Source organism: Heloderma suspectum, chromosome 8, assembly GCF_057233095.1.
Source record: "Heloderma suspectum isolate Gila_16-S chromosome 8, 16-S_ref, whole genome shotgun sequence".
Classification (NCBI taxonomy): Eukaryota; Metazoa; Chordata; class Lepidosauria; order Squamata; family Helodermatidae; genus Heloderma; species Heloderma suspectum.
Window position 1 is genome coordinate 46,752,124 of NC_139465.1, and position 14,801 is coordinate 46,766,924.

The 14,801-nt window shown below is 48.8% G+C and overlaps 2 protein-coding genes across 2 annotated transcripts in view; one reads left to right on the top strand and one right to left on the bottom strand.

Moving 5' to 3' along the window:
- LOC146339156 (uncharacterized) lies at positions 1-4,364 on the top strand. Its single transcript, XM_084812392.1, has 4 exons — positions 1-1,162; positions 1,573-1,641; positions 2,554-2,730; positions 3,714-4,364. The coding sequence occupies exon 1, from the start codon at positions 197-199 to the stop codon at positions 842-844; it is 648 nt and encodes a 215-aa protein (XP_084668518.1). The 5' UTR covers positions 1-196; the 3' UTR covers positions 845-1,162; positions 1,573-1,641; positions 2,554-2,730; positions 3,714-4,364.
- LOC146339157 (lysosomal protective protein-like) overlaps positions 2,104-14,801 on the bottom strand; it is a 26,580-nt gene continuing 13,882 nt past the window's right edge. The window contains exons 7-11 of the mRNA XM_084812391.1: positions 14,549-14,698; positions 12,447-12,574; positions 6,537-6,699; positions 3,344-3,433; positions 2,104-2,377 (exon numbers count right to left, since the gene is read on the bottom strand). Of these exons, the coding sequence (XP_084668517.1) occupies positions 2,291-2,377; positions 3,344-3,433; positions 6,537-6,699; positions 12,447-12,574; positions 14,549-14,698 (618 nt within the window). The 3' untranslated portion in view covers positions 2,104-2,290. The remainder of the gene's footprint in view (positions 2,378-3,343; positions 3,434-6,536; positions 6,700-12,446; positions 12,575-14,548; positions 14,699-14,801) is intronic.

The window sequence follows — 14,801 nt, forward strand, 5'->3', positions numbered from 1 at the left end:
CCTCGCGTTCCAGCCCGCCTTCCCGCCTCCAGCCAATCACGTCCCGGCTCTGAGCGGGGACCCCCCCCCCGAACTCTGCCTTTGCATCTGCGTGGACGGACGAAGACGAGCCTGCCCAAACAGTGTTCTGAACGGGCGGGGAGGTGACGATGCCCAGGAGGCGTTGCGAGAGCGGGTGACGGGCAATGATTGGCTAATGTTGCTAATATTGAGCTCGGCTCGGCCAATCGGAGCGTGGCGCTCAGAAGGGAGCGTGTCAGCTGGGGCTAATGGTGGGAGAGCGCGGTCGCGGTCGCGGTCGCAGCCGGGCCGGGCCGGGCGGCTGAGCCGCTCTGCCCTGGAGGCCGCGCCCTCCCGCCCGCGGCGGCGTCTGGGGCGGGGGCGCTCCGCTCCGCTCCGGCGCCTCTGGGGGCAGGCGCCTCCGCGCAGCCGAGCCCTCGGCGTGAGCCGGCGAGCGGCGCCGGGCCGAGCCGGGCGGGAGCTGGGCTGGGCTGGGCTGGGCTGGGGGCGCTGCTTCCCCGGCCTCGCGCGGGCCCCTCCCTCCCGACGGGCGGCGGCGGGCCGTGGCTGCCGCCCTGCGCGCCGGAGCCTGGGCGGAGGCCGCCCCCTTCGGCGCGGCGGCGCTTCGCCCCTCCGGAGCCCGGCCTGCGCGCCGCAGCCCGCGGCGACAGCTGGGCCAAGCGGGGAAGCCCGGGCAGGCCCCGCAGGCCGGCGCGGCGCGGCGAGGCCGGCGGCCGCCCTTGCAGCGCGTGGCAGCGCGGCGCGCTTGGAACGCGGTCGGCGGCACGAGCCGCGGGTCGGCCGGTCAGCGCGGCAAGCGCAGCGGCCGCCCCGCTCGGGCTGAAGGCGCGCCTGAGCGGGAGCGGCGGAGGGTCGGGCAGGGCCTCCTCCTCCGCCCCGCCTCGGGGAGACGCCCGCGCGGGGCCTTGGATGGTTAGATGTGCCAGGCCCGTTGAAGGCGCAGCCCGGGCAGGGCGGGTCCCCGCCTCTGCGGCGCGGGGAGGAGGCGGCCCGGCCCGCGCCTGTCAGGAGGCAGGCCGGGAGGTTTGGCCCCCCAGACTTCGCAACCAGTCCAGGATTCACCACCGTGGCACAGCGTTTTCCGGTCTGCCGTTGTTCTCTCTTGAAGAGTTGCAGCCCTTGCATGCCTTGTGAGAACGGAGTAAGTTTAGAGCTGTCACCTGTTTTTGGTGCGGCCCTCCATCACCCCAACCACCGATGCTTGGTGGCTTCCCAGCTTCTGTGGCCTGCCCTGAAAGAGGTTCCCTGCCCCTGGCATAAGCCTGGTGCGAGTGGGAGGAGGAGCCCATCCGAGGGGTCCCTCTTCCACCATAGAAAAGTAACATATCGCAGTAAGTCCGCTGCCCGGCTTTCTGCAACTCATCCTCTTGTGTTGTCAACCTGGTCTCCCTCCTCTTCTCCCTTTCCCTTGTGTGTCTTGTCAGTGTGGTGTACTGACAACACTCCAGAGCGTTAGACCGGGGAGACTTGGGTTCTAGTTCCCACTTGGCTATGAAGCTCACTAGGAGAGTTTGGACCAGTCACAGATTTTCAACCTAATCTACCTCACAGGTTTGTTGTTAGGATAAAATGGAGAGAAGGAGGATCACATATGCTGCCTTACACTTCTTGGAGGAAAAGGTGGGATACAAATGTAACCAATAAATAGTATTTTTGCTTGTAAGTCTTGGGACAAAACCCATGCTATTTTTTATATGAACTGCTTTGAAATACATTTTTTTCTGAAAAGTGGTTTAAAAATACAATACTGAATCAGTTCGCTGTGTATTTAGTCCATAATCATCTACTCTAGCCTTCCCCAATCTGGTGCCCTCTGGATGTTGAGAACTACAACTCCCAGCATGACTGGCTGGGGCATGTTGGAAGTTATAATTCCAACACATCCAGAGGGTACCAGGTGGGGGACAGCTGGTCTACTCTAGATGGTAGCAGCTGTCCAGTCCTGCGTCTTGAAATGGGCCTGCAAGCATGTGCTCTTGCTATGGCCTCTGCTTTCACTGGGAGACTCCCAAGTAAGTGTATGTATGATTAGAAATGCAAACTGTTTCTGGCTCTGTATTGAGTGTCGCAGACACAACAGATCCGCACAATTAATTATTTAATAACTATGTAATCATTATGAATACAATATATACATAGCTTCAATTTAAGTATTCAAATACATTACAAAGCTATTGCAGAAAGTATTACAAAGCAGTATGAAAGGCCATTTTTCCTCACATCTTTTCAATGTTATTTATTGGCCATTAGAAAAGCTGGTGGTGGCGGATCACATGTAAGTGGTTTTTGAGAGGAAGCATTCAAACATCTTCAGAGCTTGTCCAGGTTTGTATTGTGGAACCATGTGACCTGCACCCTATAGATGAGGGGAGCAACAAATACAGAACTTATAATTAAAAGCAGATCTGTAAATCATCATAAAGGACACTGGATGCTTTGAGCTAGCTACAGCAGGAAGAGCCAACTTCTGAGAATTCAGAGGAGCTATATACCAATGCTGCCTTTTTATTCCATGTGTGTACATATGATTAGGGAATTGAGGATTACACCTGAGCCCTCTTCCTCAATAATGGGCCTCTCCAGACACCTGCCTGACCCTTTATCCCCAACACCTTTCTGTTGGCTGTTGATACTCCAGTCCTGACAGTTTGTGTTCATTCATCATCCAAGATTAGGGGACTGGCTACCCCTGTAGGGGGCATGGAACAGGTGAGTACTGCAGGTTAGGACATTGGCTGGACTACCCCATATTAAAGCAAGGTTTATCATTCTGGGGAGAGGCGCTTTAGGGAGGGATGGCACTTACCCTAAGTTTGCATGTATGCATAAGCTGCCGATCTCTTGTGTATCTTGATAGGGCAAGGAGTGACCATCCCACCTGGTCACTATATATTATATTGGAGAACAACAACTTATTGGCTGCATCTCTGGTGCTCAGTGTAGTGGCTCTTTGTTTTCCACAGGCTTTGCTTTACAGGCGCCTTCTGGGAACATAAAACTATACTTCTCAAAGGTGAAGGGGGCCTTCCAAAGTTCATTGTCCAAATCAGCACCTTTGCCTGCTAGGACACATTTTAGCAAAAGAGTGAGGGGTGCTTCCTTTTCCCCAAACCAAAATTTTCACTCATGATATGTCCTAATATTTTTTTATATTAGTCTTATTCCTGTTGGAGCAGCTTCAACCTTTTCTGTGGCGTTGTCATGCTTAAACTCCTCCTTTAAAGCACTCAGTGGACTCATGACAAACTGGTGTGATTTGCTAAGCTTCAAAAATTAACAGAACACAAATAATTCCTTCTGGAAGCAAGCCAGTCACACTGACCTTTACAGTGAGGAATGTGATCTTCTCATATTCCTTGAAAAATCCAGCAACCTGATCGTTGAAGTACCAGGGCTGATAATCACTTAGCACCTGTGAGATCAAAGAACAAGCAGTGAGGTGGGGATGGGAGGAAAGCAGCAGGAAATTGGGTGGGGAGTGTCTTCACCTCATTTTTCTTACATTAAGAACCCCCCTGAGTGATAATTCTCAAATCACACATTATTGTTCCCAGCTGATGTTAACCTTGGATCATGTTTTACTGATGTCCCTAAGCTGCTCTTTGCCTCTGACCTTTAAAAAAAAAGAGAGAGAATATGGGTATGTTTTTACAGACAACCTCTTTTTGTTATCTTTTACTGTTCATCACTAGCAAGCCTGAGCCCGAAAGGCAGGTTCCACCATGTCTCACCACAGAAATTAAGGAGAAACAGGCTTTTATCGCTGCACTGAAGATATGAAACATACAAAGAAGTGAGACATGCACATGGAGTTCCTTCTGCCAAATAGACAAGCTGCAGTTCAGTTTTTAAAGTATTGTGTAGCTGTCCAAGCAACTACTGCAAAGACACCTTGAAAAGGCCCTGTTGGGCAGTGCTTCTCCCCTACAAGAGATTGTTGCTTTGGATTGCAGGAGCTCTCTTCAACCTGCCTGTAAGCACCCTTCCGTCTGCTGACAGATGAAGGGGCTGTAGCAACTGGGGAATTAAGCAAGCTTGGTTTCACATACCAAAGGAAATTCAACAAGAGAACAGAATTTGGCTTGGAACGGGAACTCTGAGACCTGCTTATTAGCTACATGCAGCTCTCTCACTTGTCTTGCAGTCAGTTCTAGCCTGCCCTCACCTTAAAGCTAAAGGATGAATAACATACTTCAAAGGTGAAGTACAGGCTGAAGGGGCAGGACTGCAGCTTGAGATCGATAGGCATATGGTCAAGGAACACCTAATGACTTTGAGTTCAAATCTCCAGGGCCAGAGGAACTGCATCCTAGAGTAATAAAGGAACTGGCAGAAGAACTCTCAGAACCGCTGTCTATTCTTTGAGAAATCATGGAGGACGGGGGAAGTGCCAGATGACTGGAGGAGGGCTAATGTCCCTATCTTCAAAAAGGGCAACAAGGAGGAACCTGGGAACTACAGACCAGTCAGTCTGACATCAATCCCTGGGAAAATTCTGGAGCAGATGATAAAGTAATCCATCTGGAAGCACCTTGAAAACAATGCAGTGATTAGAATCATAGAATAGTAGGGTTGGAAGGGGCCTACAAGGCCATCGAGTCCAACCCCCTGCTCAATGCAGGAATCCAAGTCAGAGCATCCCTGACAGATGGCTGTCCAGCCTCATCTTGAAGGCCTCCAGTGTGGGAGAGGGAATTGGTTCTCTTATCAAGGGACTGGATTAGATTATCAAGGGACTGGAAACAAAGCCCTATGAAGAGAGACTGAAAGAACTGGGCATGTTTAGCCTTGAGAAGAGAAGACTGAGGGGTGATAGGATAGCGCTGTTCAAGTACTTGACAGGTTGTCGCAGAGAGGAAGGCCAGGATCTCTTCTTGATCATCCCAGAGTGCAGGACACGGAATAATGGACTCAAGTGACAGGAAGCCAAATTCCGGCTGAACATCAGGAAAAACCTCCTGACTGTTAGAGCAATACGACAATGGAACCAATGACCAAGGGAGGTAGTGGGCTGTCCCACACTGGAGGCATTCAAGACGAGGCTGGACAGCCATCTGTCAGGGATGCTCTGACTTGGATTCCTGCATTGAGCAGGAGGTTGGACTCGATGGCCTTGTAGGCCCCTTCCAACCCTACTATTCTATGATTCGATCACCACATGCTGTGAAATAGGTCAGCTGTTCCCATTTTGCAAGTAGAAGTGAGGTCACTCACCAAGCCTGTAGCCAAGCTGGGATTTGAACTAACCCTCGTGAGGGACCCAACAATCCAAGGCAGGATAAGTGCCCTTTTCCCTATGTCAGATCTTATTGTTACTGTGAGTGTTTTGTTGTAATTATTTTTACTGTTTGTTTTCTGTTGTGACTTATGGTTGTAACAATAAGGACTGACTGACCATGGTAAGTAATGCTCACTGCTGCTGTGGGCTAAAGCTTCTGCACAGCGTCGTCCCCTGCGTGGCCAATGGGGCTGACCTCCAGGCAGGCATGAGTGGAATTGCGCCCTGTGTGGCACAATTGCAGAACGGACAGTGGGGCACACCAATAAATGACTGTGAGATGGTGAGTGAGTGGCTGCATGAGAGCCATCACTTCTGCAACCAGATGCCAGGCGGGCTGGGGTGAGGTAGAATACTTCCAGGTGGAGCTGAAGGCGGTGTTAGTGAGGAATCCCCTTGGCACAGTTTGGATTTTCTGGGCAACCACTAAGGCACAGGAAAATGATCTGGATGTGTCTGAGCCCATTGTGCTTATCCAGAATGATGGATGTATGGATGATGCAGCCAGGACCTTTATTTGAGAAGGAAGGCTCACAGAGTGTCCCTTACAACAAGCATACCATGGGTACCCAGGGCTGCTCTAACTCTCCCACGTCACAAAAAAGAGGGCGCAGTGAACTATTTGCCACATCCCTTGTCGAAGCTGACAAAATCAGCAAAATCCCAAAGGGGTCTTTGACGATCATCTCCTACAGCTTTCCCCAACCTGATGCCCTCCAGGTGTGCTAAACCGCAACTCCTATAATTCCCAACCAGCCATGCTGGTTGGGAATGATGGGTGTTGTAGTCCAACCCATCTTGAGGCCACCAAGTTGGGGAAGGCTGGCCGCCTGCACTGGGATTTGCAGTGTTCAGCCTTTTCTACATGAGGCTGTTAATTGCTGCATCTACTTTCAGTTTCATCACAATTGATATCCCAGCTCTATACAAAGAGCTTTTCCTTTTCTGCTACATAACCTCTAGGCAGAGCTGTGCTGTAGCAGAATAGCTCAAATTCACAAGGAGAGACAGCACAGTCAGAAATAACACCCCATTTTCCTCATTCTAAAAACAATAGGAAAATGCTCTGAAACAACAGAAGCAAAACTGGAGGATCATGACATCGCCTAAAGAGCCTGTAAACATCATGAGTAAGGAATCACAAGTGCATAATAAATGCCTTGTGTAGAAAAGCTCTTCCTCCCCCAAACCTGGGATCTCTTTCTAGGTGAGACAGACCTTTTCCTCGGTTACTTACAGGCTGGTTTAAAGATGCGACAAATTTTTCACCCCCCAAGAAGTTGCAAGCCATGTCCACGTCTCCATTATAAACCAGTGCTCGCAGGTCCTGTGCCAGCAGATGCTTGTAGAAAGGAGCCATGTCTGTATACTGCTTTTGGTAACGAGCCCTCACCTGTGAACTGTACGGAGGGCAGGGGAAGAGAAGAGAAGAGAAATGCGTGAGCCCAAGCAGCCTGGGGCCCACAGCCCTTCTTCCTTCTCGTTCTACCGTTCAGACTAGCCTGGAGTGCCCTCTTGACTGTTCTCACAACCCAAACTGTGCGGTCATCCAAGAGGGGATCTTGGATGTGCTACAACAGGGCTGGCCATGTGGTGCTCCCAGACACCTTTCTTGGCACCCACCAAGATGCGCTACACCTCCCACTTTTAAAAAAATTAACACATTTTCTTACCGGCATTTGGAATTGCTGTGAAATAAGTTTCTGTTGGTGCTGAAAACTTCAAAGGAGTTGTTTAATGTGTTGGGGCTCGTACCACACCTCTGCCTTCTACTGTCTTCTGGTCAGGACACTTGTTCTTTGCCACATCTCCAACAGCAGCCATTTTGTGGTGGTGCCCAGGAGAGTATCAAATTACCAGATTTGCCTATGGCCCAAAATGGTTGCCTACCCCTGCTCTACAATTATGGAATTCCTTTCTTCCCCCCACAGGCTTACCAAGTCTCAGCATGAGCAAAACCCATCCACCACTTATCTCGAGTACACAAATATGTGAAGTCAGGCCGTTGGTCCTTCTTGCCCAGTATTTGTGACAGTGGCAGCAGCTCTCCAGGGTTTCTTCCCTGGCCCTACCTGGAGGTGCTGGGGATTCAACCTGGGACCTCCTGCACGCAAAGCCTGATACTGAGAGAGGGTCGTTCACTGAATCTGTGGACTCTCCATCTTGTAGGGCATTCCCTGATGCCCCAGAGGAAGAAAAATAGATATGCTGGGGAGAAAAAAATGTCTGTGGCCTAAATGGGCCTCAACGGCCCCTAATATTCTTTACAAGTTAATCCATCTATGTCTGTGGTTTGCTTCTGCAACTGCTCCAGCAGCACAGGCCTGGACCTTTGGCCAAAGTCCAGTTCCCCCACCCCAAAATGACCACCCAGAGAGCAGCAGCTGATGAGGCAGCAGAAGCAAACCACATTTTATTCCTGTAGTCATGATGGTGCTATGATTTAAGTGAGTTTATGATGTGAAACTGCACATGCTCGGAGTACTTTCTTTTAAATCAAGGTTGGCAAACAGTTTAGTTCTAACATGTCAGGAATGTGGAAGTAGATGTAAAGCCTGGAATGGTGATGGTGGTATTGGTGGTGAGAACCAAAATGTTAGTTGTGTGTTTTACACCTGAAGTAACATGGCCATCTAAATGGGTGCCCATGAGACCAATATGTCCAGGATCTAAAATTGCTCAGCTGTACCACTGACTGCTTCAGAATTCTTACACATATGATACCCAGTTTCGTAGTTCCAGATTGAGGCTGCAATCCTACATCCTACTTATCTGGGCGTAAGCCCTATTGAACTCAAAAGGGACTTACTTCTGAGTAGATATGTATGGGATTGCACTGTAAATCTCCTAGTGCCTAGCAGTAGCAGCTGGTTCTTGTATTCACTGTCTCTTTTAAAGAGGGCCACCTAGCAAACCAGCAATGTTTTGCATGGGGAATGGCATGCTAGGTTGAGAGCTATCCTGCAACCTTTGAGTTGGCCTAATAAAGGTATTACTATGCCATGGATTTTGGAGATTTTCTTTTGGTCAGCATTTGCTTTTTGTATATCCACTTTTGCTGGTGGTCAGTACACAAACAAAATCTCCAGTGCCCTTCACATTATTTCCCAGTGTGCACAATCACACAAGGTTGGCAGTGCTTGGGACTGGATAGCAGGGAAAGGAGCCTTAACCTTGCAGAAAATTACGACACCACTTCTCTGAGTTTCAGCCCTTGGCTGATGCTTCAAAAGATTCCCGGCTGCACAAGTTGGTCCAGACACTTCCCTCCTATTTGATCTGGGTCTAGCCTTGGTGAGCAGTGATGTATTGGAGCCAGGGCTCACAGGGTTGAAGCACTGGACTTTTTGATTAGCAAGGATGGTGACATCTGCCACCCCCTCAGATTTCCCCATCCTCTGAGCTTAACTGCAATCCTCGCAGTAGTAGTGGAAAAATGATTTTCCCAGCAACAATATATTTTTGTGAGCTATCCCTGCTGTAATGCAAAGAATTTTGGGGTGGCTTGGTCTCGAATGGGTAATTAAGATTTCTTAGCAGTACAAAAGTCTGCTATATAGTGCACACATGCACAAATGGACCAACACAGCTGTCTGCATTTTTGGATCCTCTTTGTGAGTGTGATCGAGAGCATCTGGATCAAAATAAATGGAGCAAAGAATAAAAGGAACCTGATGGTCGGAGTCTACTACCGGCCACCCAACCAAGGAGAAGACAAGGATGAAACTTTTGAAGAGCAAATTGCTAGTGTTTCAAGGGAGCATGATGTAGTAGTAATGGGGGACTTCAATTTCCCTGATACTTGTTGGGAGACAAATTCTGCAAAACATGGCCCCTCCACGAAATTCCTGACTTGTGTGGCGGATAACTTCCTCCTACAGAAACTAGACGAAGGAACTAGAGGATCGTCTATCCATGACTTGATCCTAACCAACAGAGATGATTTAGTGGATCAAGTAGCAGTTACAGGAACTCTGGGGGAAAGCGACCATGTTGTACTTGAGTTCTTGGTTCTAAGGGAAGCAAAAGCCGCGTGTAGTCAAACACGTACCCTGGATTTTAGGAAAGCTGATTTTAATCAACTCAGAACAATGATCAGTAAGGTCCCATGGCAAGCGACGCTAACGAGAAAAGGAGTCCAAGATGGGTGGGAGCTTTTAAAAAAGGAAATTCTCGAGGCTCAATTACAAACAATTCCAACAAGAAGAAAAGGTGGAAGACAACAGAAGAAACCAATGTGGCTTCACAAAAACCTTAAGAGATGACCTGAAGAAAAAAAAAAAAGACACATATAGGAAGTGGAAAGAAGGCCAAGTAACAAAGGAAGAGTACCGGCAGGTAGCACAGAATTGCATGGATGGTGTCAGGAAGGCTAAAGCTGAGAATGAGCTGAGGTTAGCGAGGGATGCTAAAAGCAACAAAAAGGCTTTCTTCAGCTACGTGCATAGTAAAAGGCAGGAATGAAGTGGTGGTTCAACTATTAAATAAGGATGGCAAAACGATAACAGATAACAAAGAAAAGGCAGAGGTGTTCAATTCCTACTTTGGCTCAGTCTTCTCCCAAAAGAGGGTCTATGACCCCCCCCCCTTGGCAAAGGTGAAGTACAGGCTGAAGGGGCAAGATTGCAGCTTGAGATTGATAGGCATATGGTCAAGGAACACCTAATTACTTTGAATGAGTTCAAATCTCCAGGGCCAGATGAACTGCATCCTAGATTAATAACGGAACTGGCAGAAGAACTCTCAGAGTCACTGTCTATTCTCTTTGAGAAATCATGGAGGATGGGGGAAGTGCCAGATGACGGTAGGGGGGCTCATGTTGTCCCTGTCTTCAAAAAGGGCAACAAGGAGGAACCTGGGAACTACAGACCAGTCAGTCTGACATCAATCCCTGGGAAAATTCTGGAGCAGATGATAAATCAATCCATCTGGAAGCACCTTGAAAACAATGCCGTGATTACTTGAAGCCAACATGGATTTGTCAAAAACAAGTCCTGCCAGATGAATCTGATCTCATTTTTTTATCAGGTAACCTCCCTTGTAGACCGTGGGAATGCTGTAGACATCATATACCTCGACTTCAGCAAAGCTTTCGACAAAGTGCCCCATGATATCCTGATGAGCAAACTACCTCAAAAGTGGGCTAGATGAAACAACGATCTGGTAGATCCACAGTTGGCTACAGAATCGGACTCAAAGAGTGCTTCTCAATGGGACCTTCTCCAACTGGGGAGAGGTAACGAGTGGGGTACCGCAGGGCTCAGTCCTGGGCCCAGTGCTCTTCAACATTTGTATTAATGACTTGGAGGAGGAGTTGCAGGGAGTGCTGATCACATTTGCAGATGACACCAAATTGGGCGGGATAGCTAATACTTTGGAAGACAGAAACAAAATTCAAAGTGATCTGGATAGACTGGAGCGCTGGGCAGAAAACAACAGAATGACATTTAATAGGGATATATGCCAAGTTCTGCACCTAGGAAAAACAAACCAAATGCACAGTTACAAGATGGGGGATACGTGGCTCAACAACACTACAAGCGAGAAAGATCTTGGAATTGTTGTCGATCACAAGCCGAATATGAGCCAACAATGTGATGTGGCTGCAAAAAAGGCCAATGCTCTTTTGGGCTGCATTAATAGAAGCATAGCTTCCAAATCCCAGGAAGTACTAGTTCCCCTCTACTCAGCACTGGTTAGGCCTCATCTGGAGTACTGTGTCCAGTTCTGGGCACCACACTATAAGAAGGATGCAGACAAACTGGAGAGAGTTCAGAGCAGGGCAACAAAGATTATCAAGGGACTGGAAACAAAGCCCTATGAAGAGAGACTGAAAGAACTGGGCATGTTTAGCCTTGAGAAGAGAAGACTGAGGGGAGATAGGATAGTGCTGTTCAAGTACTTGACAGGTTGTCACAGAGAGGAAGGCCAGGATCTCTTCTTGATCCTCTCAGAGTGCAGGACACAGAATAATGGGCTCAAGTTACAGGAAGCCAGATTCCGGCTGAACATCAGGAAAAACCTCCTGACTGTTAGAGCAATATGACAATGGAACCAATTCCCTAGGGAGGCGGTGGGCTCTCCCACACTGGAGGCATTCAAGACGAGGCTGGACAGCCATCTGTCAGGGATGCTCTGACTTGGATTCCTGCATTGAGCAGGAGGTTGGACTCGATGGCCTTCTAGTCCCCTTCCAACCCTACTATTCTATGATTCTACTATGGGGACTGCCTGCACTTCCAAATTTCCCACTCATTGCACCACCATCAGTGACCTATACCATGTCACCGGCTCCATCCAAAAGCTGTGAAGAGGTACTAATACAAACCCAACGTCACATGCGTGGAAGGAGGACTGGAAGATAGCCCAGCTCCTCTTAACTGTCAGAGCCTCCTCCTCTCAAACTCACCTTTCTGCTGCACAGTGCCATACTTCTGTCTCCATTCTGTTGTCACAGGTGGGCCCCCCTTGTTCCTCCCTCTTCCTGTCAAAAATCCACCTAGCCTGCCAACACACTAGCTGTAAATCCAATTTTTAAAACTACAATTTGCATTTTATTTTTGCTGTCATTAAATAAAAGCTTAAGCCCCCAAGTTGATCTTTTCGTGTCCCACCTACCTCCTTAGCCATGGAAGAGCTAACTGTCATTCTGGTTTGTGCCTTGCCACATCCTAGGGACTCGGTGGAGGAGTACAATGTGCTGTCTGTGATAAAAGCAAACCATTCACTGGCCCAGGAAAGTCAAGTGCTTGGTGACTCCAAGGAAGTGTAGGCAGAGTGAAGCAAAGGATAGTGCACCTTCCCCAAACTGGTGCCCTCCAGATGTGTTGGACTGCAGCTCCCATCATTCCCAGCCTGTGTTGGAGTTGCAATCCAACGTATCAGGAAGGCACCAGGTTGGGGAAGACTGGGGTAGTGGCTGGCCAAGGGGAAGCTGATTTTGCTATTTGGTTTGATCCGCATTTTGGTTTGATCCCATTCCTAGAAGATACCCCAATGTCATGGGGCCCTGTTAACTTGCAGTGCATCAATTCTGTTGCAGTAGAAAAATGCCGCTTTCCCAGAAAGCTTCATCAGTTAAAAGCCCTTCATCCTGTCATCATGCAGCCTCTGCTTGCTAATGGGCAGAAACACTCAGTGGGGTTACCTGCAGAGTTCCCAGTTTGGGAGAGTGCTGGGGATATGGAGTGCCTGCCGGACGTCATCCCGGTTCAGCCAGACATACATTGCAGTGGCATTGATACATTTTGGCACTCCTGGGATGGATCCAACTTTCTGGAAAGGAGAGGAGAGGCAAGATAAGGTTGGGTCCTTCTGAGGAAAGGTGATCCAAGACATGAAAGTCTTGCATTGTGAGACCCAAGACTTTCGATTGGGGCAAGCTGATTTTGTTACTGGAATGTAATTCATGCATTAATTACTTGGTAAACTGTGTTTGCCTAGTGTTAGCTTTTGGGAAGAAAATGTCCATTTTGAACGTCAATGCTTTAAAAAAAAATCCCTTGCTGCTGCGAATATTTTGATGTATACTGTATATATATGTATATTGTTGAATATTTTGTCAACAAGTAAGTTTACAATTTTAGGAGCAAAATACTACGAAACCAAATCTGACTGGATGGGGAGCATGGTGGCTAAAAGCTGGGCCTAGAACTGCATTGAAATTCTATTGCAGTGAATAGACAGGAGATTATCTGTTGGGAGACTGGGCCATAAGAAAGTAGGGGAAGCAGAAGGCACATGTCAAAAGTCATGCAAGTGAGTTTACTGCAATGTGCTATACGTGGGGCTGCCTTTGAAGGTGGTTTGGAAGCTGCAGCTTGTGCAAAATGCAGCAGCCAAACTGACAGGGAGCAGAAGGTCTGAGCATATAATGCCAATTCTAGCCCACTTGCACTGGCTGCCTGTATGTTTCCAAGCCCAATCCAAGATGCTGGTTTTAACCAATAAAGCCATACAGAGCTCAGGACCTGAATACCTGACAGAGGGCCTCTCCTATATGAATCTACCCAGACACTACACTCATCATATGAGGCCCTCATCCAATTGCCTCCTCCAAGAAGGGCTTGGAGGATGGCAAGAAGGGAAAGGGCTTCTCGGTGGTGGCCCCTGATTGTGGCATGCTCTCCCTATTGAGGCCCACCTGAAAATGGCCTCCTGCATGGCAATTAAGCTAAGAAAAATCCTTTCATTGACACCTGTGGACACACTGGGCTCTGGGAAATAGATTTTGGCCCTGAGCCCCCTGGGACCAGGCCTAGCAATTCCCCTGCACTTGGGGGCATTCTTGGCTTGTCACCCTTCAACATTCTCTCTTCAATAGATTCTGAGATAAGCCAAGATGTCAGTAGACCTGCAGAGCAGGGGTGGGCAACTGTTTTTTTCATTTCCCCCCATTCTTTCAATTTGTTCCCAGTTTTTTAACTTGGCATCCTGGTAGTGCTGGAGTGATCGCAGGTGGTAGTGGGGAGCTCCCTACCTCTCCCTTGCCAATTCTTTAAGCCTGGCCTCAGTTTGCCTTAGTGTGAAATGAGTTTGTGCTAAAGCATCAAGGAAAATGTGGGCTCAAAAGAGTGGTTTTCTGGATCGTTGTATGGAGCAAACCCCTCCTCTCTTCTTTGTACACAGGAGCACAGTCAGGTTATTTGCCTTTGTATGAAATGGCTCTGTGCTAGAGTAGGAATTTGTGAGTTCAAAGGAGGGCTTTGAATTGTGGTGCTCAGACCCCTAATCTGCGATTAGCTGCCCTGCCCTCTGCATCACCAGCCAAAACGGGCACCAGCCGCCACTGGAAACGCTGATCAAATTCTACACCTCATCTCCCCAGAGGTGCCTTCCAGCTGACACCAGTATTTGTTTCCACAAATGGAAGTGCTACAAAATTTGCCAGGTTTGGTGCTGGGCGGTCTGGTGGGCCCGCAGCAGCACTTCCTCATTTGTCTTGCTTGGTCTCTGATTGTCTGCCTCTTCTTGTGTTTAAGCTACTTATACCGGATCAACTGAGCTGGCAGAAGTGGACTTCCTCTCCCCTTCCTTCCTTCCTTCCCTCCCTCGGCAGCCTCCAGCCCCCTGAGAAGGCCACACAGTCAGGAGACCCCGCTGAAGGGGGTCAGCTGTGGTGTGTGTGGGGAGGGGGGATCCCCAAAATTCAGGCAGAGGGACCTTCCATCACTGGAGCCCTTCCTCTTATGGAAGGCAGCTCCTTGATCCAACCCTAGATTGTCAGGCCCAGGCAGCCCAGCTACTCACCGGAACTGGGACATTAAACTGGTAGTGGCGGAAGAGGTTGGACAGATCAGCTTCATAGCGGTCCTGGTAGTGTGTGCCTCCCCAGCAAGTTGCATAGAGGTTGTACATGTTGAGGCCAATGCCATAAAGTATCCCATAAGCTTCAGATATCTTGGGGAAGGGAACAGGGAGGAATAATTAATTACTGTGAACTGCCCAAAGAGCTTCAGCAATTGGGTGGTATAGAAATGTAATCAATCACATCAAATAAAAG